Source organism: Eubalaena glacialis, chromosome 4 (assembly GCF_028564815.1).
Source record: "Eubalaena glacialis isolate mEubGla1 chromosome 4, mEubGla1.1.hap2.+ XY, whole genome shotgun sequence".
NCBI lineage: Eukaryota > Metazoa > Chordata > Mammalia > Artiodactyla > Balaenidae > Eubalaena > Eubalaena glacialis.
The window spans coordinates 177,855,618-177,864,943 of NC_083719.1; the positions used below are offsets into that span (position 1 = coordinate 177,855,618).

At 51.8% G+C, this 9,326-nt stretch overlaps 1 protein-coding gene across 2 annotated transcripts; it reads left to right on the forward strand.

The window, feature by feature from the left end:
* Positions 1–861: 861 nt before the first annotated feature.
* C4H19orf53 (chromosome 4 C19orf53 homolog) lies at positions 862–3,878 on the forward strand. Of its 2 annotated transcripts, none has more exons than XM_061188737.1 (3): positions 862–987; positions 1,069–1,124; positions 3,439–3,878. In XM_061188737.1, the coding sequence occupies exons 1-3, from the start codon at positions 894–896 to the stop codon at positions 3,580–3,582; spliced, it is 294 nt and encodes a 97-aa protein (XP_061044720.1). In that variant the 5' UTR covers positions 862–893; the 3' UTR covers positions 3,583–3,878. The 2 variants fall into 2 exon arrangements, with proteins under 2 accessions (XP_061044720.1, XP_061044719.1); XM_061188736.1 differs by having other exon boundaries at positions 863–990.
* The last annotated feature ends 5,448 nt before the right edge of the window (positions 3,879–9,326 follow it).

Below are 9,326 nucleotides of genomic sequence, written 5' to 3' on the forward strand. Positions count from 1 at the left end.
CAGGCTTAGTTGCTCTGCGGCATGTGGGATCTTCCCAGACCAGGGCTCGAACCCGTCCCCTGCATTGGCAGGCAGATTCTTAACCACTGCGCCACCATGGAAGTCCTCCACCGCTTTTTCTGTTGTGTGATCTTGGCCAAATCACTTCACCTCTCCATGCTTTGTTTTCCTCATTTACAAAATGGAGACAATACTAGTACCTCCCTTTTTGGTTGCTCTCAGGGCTGGAATTAGGGTGACACCTCAGGTGCAAAATTTAAGAGGAGGCCCTAAGAAGCTCAGTAGTCAAGATAAATAATAGCTTCATGCATTATTTTTGAAAAATCAAAATTACTGCAAAAACAATCCATGGTGAACAAAATATAAAGATATTAAATAGAATGAAACCCTGACCTTGCATATCCTGACCCTACTCCCTTCACTCCTGATACCAGCCCTCGTTCCAACAAAACTTTATTTACAACGTCAAGCAGCCAGTCCACAGGCTGTAGTTGGACGATTCGATTTTCTTTGTATTAAAATATTATTTCTGAATGTATTTTTATCTTGATAACTGAAGTTCGGGGCGCCCCTTAAATTTTGCACCAGAGTGCCTCACTTGCCTGACCGTAAGTCCTAGACTTGAAGTTTATGTATAAAGAGCATAAAACAGCATAAGTTTTACAAAGCAGATAAGCACCCAGTAAGTGTTAGCTTATCATTATGACCTTTACTTCGAAATTTTTGCGAAATGCTGGCTATCATCGACCGTCGTGGGTAGTGGTCACTTTAACTCTTTGCCACGTTGTATCCCGTGAGCCATTGCGCCCGCTGGCCCCACTGTATCCCATCATGCCCTGCGTTTTTCGTCTGCGACCTCCCACAGCCCCGCCTCTTCCGGTGCATGACTGATCATGGCGCAGGGGCAGCGCAAGTTCCAGGCGCGGAAACCGGCGAAGAGCAAGACAGCTGCGGCAGCCTCGGAGCGGAACCGGGGCCCGAGGAAGGGTGGTGAGGAGCGGGCCGGGGACTGGGGGGGCGAGGTGGGCCCGAGGTTCTCCGGCCTCACGAGAGCGCATCTCTCCCCAGGTCTCGTTATCGCACCCAAGAAGGCACGCATCGTGCAACAGCAAAAGCTCAAAAAGGTGAGTTCGAGCGTGTGAGAGGCCGGGGATGGAGAACTCCCTGTGCTGTGAGCTTCAGTTTCCTCCCTTGTGCAGTGGGTACGGAAACATTACCTGCCAGTCAGTAAGCCTCCTAAAGCCACGACTGGCGCGCAAAATGTGTTCAGCACACATTAGCTGCTTTCCCTCAAATTGTCCTCGTTAATAGACCTCGAGAGGGAAGGCAGTCTGGGAAAGGGGTTGAAAGCCCCAACTTTGCAAGAAGACAGTGCTGGGAGCAAAGCGCAGTTCCATCGACAGCTAGTATATCTTCACCCGGAGCTTCTTAAAGAAGAAATGGTTGTAGTGATAGCACTTTTCTCCTAGAGTTGTAAGGATTCAATGCCATAGGACACCTGTAAAGCCCTGAGAACAGCACAGGGCTGAAATAAACGTTTTTGTGGTTGTTTTTAAGTGTAGCTTTTTCGTGTGCAGGTGAATGGGGTTGATCTTATAAAGAAGCTGCAAAGAGATTTTTGTTAAGGTTGGAAAGAGAAGTTACAAAGAGATCTGGTGGAGTCAGACGTGAATTCTAATTGTACAACACACACTAACTCACCCTATAATCTTGAGCAAATTGTTTAGAGCCTCAGTTTTTTGTTTTTTGTTTTGGCTGCACTACACAGCTTTCAGTAGTTCCCCGACCAGGGATTGAACCCGTGCCCCCTGCAGTGGAAGACAGTATCTTAATCACTGGATCGCCAGAGCCTCAGTTTTCTTAGACCTGGGTACCCAGCAACCTGCTTACCTCCATGTCGCAGCCGGAGGGGGAAGGTGTCTCATGGGCATCTCAAGCTCAGTATGTCCAGAACCAGGCTCCTGATCCTCCCCCCACTGTGCTCCCGGACTCCACCATGATCCTGCCACAGTCTCTCCTTCCAGATACTCTGGATTCCCCCTTTCTCTCACATCCAGGTTGGATCTCGTCCTTTTTGCCTTCAGGATTAATCTAGAATCCACCCACTTCCCACCTCGCTGACCCCCCAACCTGGTCCCATCCCATCATCTCCCACCTGGACCAGGGCAGTCACATCCTCCCAGATCTCCTGGCCCCGCCATTCCCCATAGCAGCCAGAGGGCACCTGTGAGCACCTGAATCAGGGCACTTCCCTCCTCTGCTCAGAACCCTCGGTGGCTCCCACCTCACTCAGGAAGAGCCCAGGTTCTCCCCACAGCCCACAGGACCCGGCACACTCTGCTCCTGTCTTTTCCCTGCCTTCACCTCCTCCCTCTCTCCCTCCAGCCTCACTGGCCCCTTAACTGCTCCTTGTCCCACCTCAGAACTTTTGCACTAGCTGTTTTCTCTGCCTGGATTCTTCTCCCAGAAATCTACACGGCTTCCTTCCTCCAAGTCAAGTCTGGCTGCAAGCGTTGCTTCTGCGCAGCTATCCCTGATGGCAGCCTCACCCCACCCCTCACTCATCATCCCTTGTATGCTTTTCTCCATAGCAGCACTTATCATCTGTCATCCTTCAACAGTTTACCAGAGGGACTTCCCTGGCGGTCCAGTGGTTAAGACTCTGCACTTCCACTGCAGGGGCCGCCGGTTCGGGTTCCGATCCCTGGTTGGGGAACGAAGATCCCGCATGCCACTGGGCGTGGCCAAAAAAAAAAACCAAAACGGTTTACCAGAGTGTGTCACTGACAGCTGTGTTGTCCACACGCACTGAATGTCAGCTTCATGAGGGCAGAGGTTTTTCTGTGTCTTTGCTGTTGTTTCCCTTGTGCCCAGGCGTGTGGTGACGGTCATGGTTGTCATGGTCATTGGAACTCATAGGCAGGGCAAGGGAGCAGTTTAGGTAATATGATTAAACTACCAGTTTTGGACCCAAACACTTGGGTTCTGATTCCTGTGCCTTTACTTGCCTGCACCCCTATTTCTCAGAGCCCCGTTTCACCATTAGCAAAGCAGAGACAAGAGGAGGCTGCCCGCCTGGAGGCTGAGGCTGGAGACTCTGGGCGTGCTGGGTTCCAGTCTCCCATCGCTCACATGATTTGGGAATCCTGGGCAAGTGCCTCCTCACTGCAGGTGCCTCAGTTTCCCCAGCTGTAAAATGGGAATGGGCAGAGGTTTAGAAGCCGAGATCCAGAGATGAGAAAGGGTTTTTCGGTGTGCAGTGTTCCCAGAGTATGGGACAGAAGCAGGGCTTAACCCCCAGCCACCAGACTCTCAGGTGTTGTTTCGGGGGGAGTTGCTGATCCAGCCCCTTGTGAGCTCACAGGAGAAAGGGCAGCAGACCAGGCCCTCCCTCCCGCCTCAGGTCCCAGTCTGATTGTGCCATGGTTGCTCCCTCAGAACCTGGAGGTCGGGATCCGGAAGAAGATCGAACATGATGTGCTGATGAAAGCCAGCACCAGTCTGCCCAAGAAGCTGGCACTGTTGAAGGCCCCCACCAAAAAGAAGGCAGCAGCCCCCTCCTCCACCAAGACGCCTTCCTAAGGATGCAGCCCAGCAGAGGCCATCACCGCATCCCTCTCTGCTCAGACCTGTGCAGGGAGGAGGGGCCGTGCTCCCCAGAGCCTTGGGTTGCGCCTCAAACTTTACTGGGGGCCTGGCCCATGAGCAGGTGATCAGCAGGTCAGAAGTGCACCGGCTGGCTTCCCAGGCTGCCAAGGCCAAGCGCAGGCCAAGGCCAGGAGGATGCCTTCACCAGCTTCCTGTGTCCCCCTCCCCCTCCCCACATCCTGTCTCCACTGGTTTAACCCGGAGCAATAAATACCTGACTTTGTCATTCCTCCCACGGTCACATGTTCCTGTGAGCGGGACGTGCTGGGGCCTGGGGCCAGGTGCCCCGACCGGGTCATCCCCAGCAGTTTCCACAGGAGACTAGCCACGTGCCAGGGAAGGACGAATGGGCTTCTGCACCTCCAGCCTGGGAACCAGGGGAGAGTTTTCTTTCCTCCTGCCTTGGGTGACTCACCTACATACCCTCCACGGATATGCCTGTGTCACCCCCTCTGCCGGGGACCGGCCAGGCAGCCTAGGGAGTCACTTTCCCATCTGCAGGACAGGTACTGGCACCACCTTGTAGAGTCAAAATGCTGATTAAAGCGGAATGTGCTTATAAACTTCTCAGTGCCACCTCGATCTTTAAAAGAAGTCATCAGTCATAACAGCAGGTACGAAGCACTGCCTGTGGCCCAGGCACTGCTCTGGTGCTTTCTACACATCACCCCAGTCCCCATGATGCCCAGGTCAGGTCACATCATTAACATTCCAGAGCAGGGACTTGAACCCGGCACTGGCAGAGCCCCAGTACGTGCTCTCAGCTGCCCATCTGCTGCCTCTCTTAACAGACCAAGTTTCTGTTCCGTTCCATCCTGGGCTCCCCTCCCCTAAAACGTCAGCTGTGCCTGTGGGATCGGCCAGGAGCTCTTCTGGTTTGAGGTCCTTCCTCCCTCCCTCTGATGGGGGGTGGGGAGCAGGTTACAGCTCAGGGACCAGGCAGGCAACAGTCTGGGTGGTGCTGAGCCGCTGTCTTTGCGGTGGCTGTTCCCCCGAGGTGGGTGACTGAACTCCCAACATTTTCTAAAAAGCAAGGGACAACCACTGTGGAAGACAGTTTGGTGGCTCCTCGGTAAGTTCAGGCTGGAGTTACCACGTGACCCAGCCGTTGCCCACCAGGCACACACCCCAAGGGATCGAACATAGACTCAGCATCTCGTACACGTACGTTCACAGCAGCACCAGTCACGGTCACCCAAAGGTGGTAGCAACCCAAATGCTGCCAACAGATGACTGGATAAGTAAAGTGTAGTTTATCCACAGGATGGAATATTATTCAGCCATAAAACAGAATGATACAGTTCACCATGGGTGAACTTTGAAAACATGAAAGAAGCCAGACACAAAAGGCCACATAATGTGTGATTCCATTCATGTGAAATGTCCGGAAGAGGCAAATCCATAGCGACGGTGGTTCTCTATGGGGTGGCAGGGACTGGGGGGGCGGGGCAATGGGGAGTGACAGCAAGTGGGTATGGGGTCATCTTTGGGAGGCGATACGGTTTTGCAACTAGATAAAGTTGGTGGTTGCAAACGTTGTGAATGTGCTAAATGCCACTGAATTATACCCTTCTAAATGGTGAATTTTCCATGTGAGTTTTAACCCCCGGAAAAGGCAGGAAGGGTAATTTCACATGCAAAAAAAAAAAAGTCCTGATTTACATCTCACAAACACAGGAATTGTGGCAGCAGAGCCCTAATTTGATGGCGAGACTTCACAGTTTGGAGTTGTCTGGGGCCCGGGGCTCAGGGTTTCTGTTAGGGGGAGGAGAGGGGTGGGGGATGGGGCCCAGACCCGGGACTGGAGGGCAGGGCTGCCGCTTGGCTCTGTGATGCCCAGAGTATACCGTTCCTTGAGCCCCACCTACGGGACCTGGACCCTCCTGCCATCTGCCCACCTCACAGCAGTTTCTCCCCTAAGCAGACAGCGAGTGACTTCTGCCCTTTAATATGGAGTCGCTTTGCACGTTGGGCATTTATTGTGCGCCTACTGCATGCCAACCTCTGGGCTAGGTAGAGCTGAGAACTGACATTCTAGTGGGGAGAACAGAAAACAAGGAAGCCCCAGGCTGCCCCCTCCAGACCCCCGCCTCCTCCCAGTCCCTCCCCCTGCCCTTTTGCACCTCCTGTTCCCTCCCCCTCCCAGGTGTCACCTCAGAGAATCGTTCTCTGTCCCCTGCTCCTGGAAGTGGTCACTCTGTGCCACTCTCATCCGTTTTCTACTTTGCATCTTTGTTGTGTCTCCAGCACCTGGAACAGCGCACAATAGTTGCTCCACGAACAGGTGTTCGTTGAATGAAGGAAGGAAGGAATTGTTTCTTTCTGCAAGGAACATTTTGCGTCTCAGTAAATCAGTTCTGACCATTCAAAGCATCATCTCTATACAACACGCCCTTCCCTTCCGGGTTAGCTGGTTCATAACAGCGTCTTTGAACTATTTCACAGCTCCATCCATGAATTGTAAGCAACTGATAGCAATACAGAACCACTCTTATCTGCTCATTCCAGCCCATGCAGCTGAGGTTCCATTGACAGCCCTCCTCCCCTGTGGAAAAACCAATTTGCCTCCATTCGCACAATTTATTTACTCAAATAGTCTGATCTGTTGTAAAAGTGCCCGTTTTCCGGACTCTCTTTTGAACCTCGTATAACATCTGCCTGGTTCCCACAGGAATTCAATAAAAAAATCTTAACACGTGTTCGTCTTTATTTGTCGGTGAGAGCCTTGATTGCACCCGCTTTTGAAAATTATCTTTTAACCTTTCTATCTGGAATCTCGAAAGGGTGAGGGGTGGGACCGGCTGGGCTCTGGGTGCCATCTGGCGCTTCCCTCAGCCACCAGGAGGCGCCTCCAACCCGGGCCAAGCCCACTGCCGCTGGCGGCGCCCGGGCTGGCCAAGGACTCCTGTAAACTGGCTCCCTTTGTCCCTCTGACGCCAGCCCCTTTGAGGGGGACCCCAGGGGTGAGGAAAGGCATTCAGGTGTGACAGGTTTTGGATCTGGAATGTCAACCCACCTGTTTCCTCTTCACCCCACTCCCTCGGCCTCCCCAAAGAGCCTCACTTTCCCACCACCTCCACCCTCCACCCCATCACTGACCTGGGTGACTTCTCCCTCCCATGCTAGGTCCTTCCTAGCATGTGGGTCCTGCCCACAAATCCCCCGTTAGTGTCGCAGCCAAGAGCCCCAGACTTTGGGAAATCCCTACACCTCTTGTTCTCTTCAGCAGGTCCCTTTCTGAGCCTCAGTTTCCTCATCTGTTAAATGGAGACCCTAACACCCCTCCCTGAGTGTGGAAATGTGGGGAGCCTGAAGACTGTGACAGCTGCCTTTGTGTCCTGGACGGGGAGGGAAGCCCAGTTCCAGCCACTCAGCCTGTCTACTCCCTGCCTTTTCCCCTGCCCCTCCCCGCTCCCCAGGGCCAGGGCAGTCATTAAATGTTGCTTTTCAGACAATTATTCCTGCTCAAGCCTTTTCCTCTCCTGCCTCCACCTTCCCCCTCTGCCTGGAATGCCCATTTTTCCTGGCAGGGCCCTGACTCTCTGCCCATGAACTTGTGTTCCAAAAGGGAAGAAAAGAAATGTAAGAAGCAAAATGTTGCCAGCTGGGCAGCCCAGAGGGGCTGCAAAGGGACCAGGAAGTGAAACTGCCCTGGCTGGTTTCCTGCCTGAGTCAACAGGGGCATTGGGGCGCTGCAGGGGGGTTGGCAGAGGGAGGGACCCTCAGAATGTTAGGATGGGGTGGCACAGAGCTGGGGGGTGGGGGGAGCCGTGGCCCCCCTCATCCGAGCCTTCAGAGTCACCCTGTTTCTCATGGGTCTTGATGTCAGTACACATGTGGGTTTGGGGTCAGGAGCTGTGGATGCCTAGACAGTGAGCTCACAGCAGCGGGCGGGATAAATGTGGTTCCATTTTCCTGAAGCCCAAACTCGCTGGCTACACTGAGCAGGGAGGACTTGCGGGTAGCTAGAACACCCCTTGCAACGTCGCCTTTCCTAAAAGTGTTGCTAGGAAGAGGGTAGGCGTGAAACAGGCTTGGAGACTTCATCCTGGAGGCACCCCCTATTTTCCCAAGGGCCTTTCTGACTTCTCACATTCTCCAGGGATTTCTGTGTGGCCTTGGGCAACTTTCTGACCCTCTCTGGGCCTCATTACCCTCATCTGTAAAATCAGAGTAACGGAATAGAATGTTGGTGTTTCCCAAACTGTGCATTTGATCCCCAGCCAATGTGACAAGACCAGCCCACCCACCAGGGCCTGAATGCTGGCCCTACCCTTTCCTGCTGTGGACCTAGGTTAAGTCACCTGACCTTTCTGTGCCTCCGTTTTCTCATCCATGAGATGGGGATGATGAAAATATTAGTATCTCTTGTGAGAGAATAAAATAAAACATCCTCACCCTGTGATGTCCCATTCTCTATTCCTCCTATACATCCTGTTCCACTGGCCTGGAGTGCCTTTTCTGATTCAGCATCTCAGGACATCCACTGAAGCATCCTCAGGGACAAGGGCCAGCCACATACTAAATGCTGAAGGGGGCTGCTTGGAAAAGCTGGACCCTGGGTCCTGTTTGCTAGGGGAGCACCTGAAAGACTTGTTTCACTGATGTTCTCCCTGCTTTTCTCCCCACCCATTTCTCCTTCCCCATAAGTCTATCTATCTTTGCCTCAAATCCTTACAAGTAAGACATGCTCTAATAAGTCTAGGGCTTCCCAGTCAGGCAAGAACTCCACTCTCTAAGCCTCAGTTTCCTCATCTGAGAAATGGAGATGACATCCCCATTTTGCAGCGCTGTTGGAAGGCTTGCATTTGATAATGTGTCTGAACAGCTAGAGCACCACATAAGCAATCAGTACATTATTATTATTGTTGTTTTGTTGTTGTCATTGTGGTCAGCTGTGGTTTCTCAAGACCGCTGCTGTTCCATAGAAATTACAATGCAAATTGCATATGTAACTTTAAATGCCCTGATACCTCATAGAATAAAATAAAATAAATACACAATGAAACAGTCACGGCCACAGTCACGGCCAGTGCCAGGAAAACCACAAGTGCCCACTCTAAAATGTAGGGCTTGATTTGCAGCAACATGGATGGACCTAGAGATTATCATACTAAGTCAGTCAGACAGAGAAAGACAAATATCATGAAATACACAAGGTGGAATTAATTTTAATAATGTATTTTACTTAACACAAACATCTAAAATAGTATTATTTCAACATGTAATCAATATAAAAAATTCTTAATGACATATTTTGCCTTCTTTTTTTTTCTATTAAGTCTCCAAAATCCAATGTGATTTGCATTGACAGCACAGCCCAGTTCAGCTTGGTCCCATTTCAAGGACTCAAAGGCCACTTGTGGCCAGTGGTGACCATACTAGACAGTGCAGGTTGGAGGGAGTTTACTGAAGGGTGGGTTGGGGACTGGCCAGAACATGCAGCTGTGAAACTGGAAATTCCTGGAAGGAAAAAGGCAGAGTTTCCATGTGGGGAGAGGCAGGGGGCAGCAATCAGGCTACTTAGGGGCCAGCTTGGGTTTTCCTGCTCTGTAGATCATTTCAGTGGAATGGGAGCAAAGCATGAGCTATATAGATTGAGTGACTGTTGTATGTCCGGAGGTGTTCAGGTGCTGGCGGTAAAGAAGTGCATCAGTTAGACAATTAGACTGCCCCTT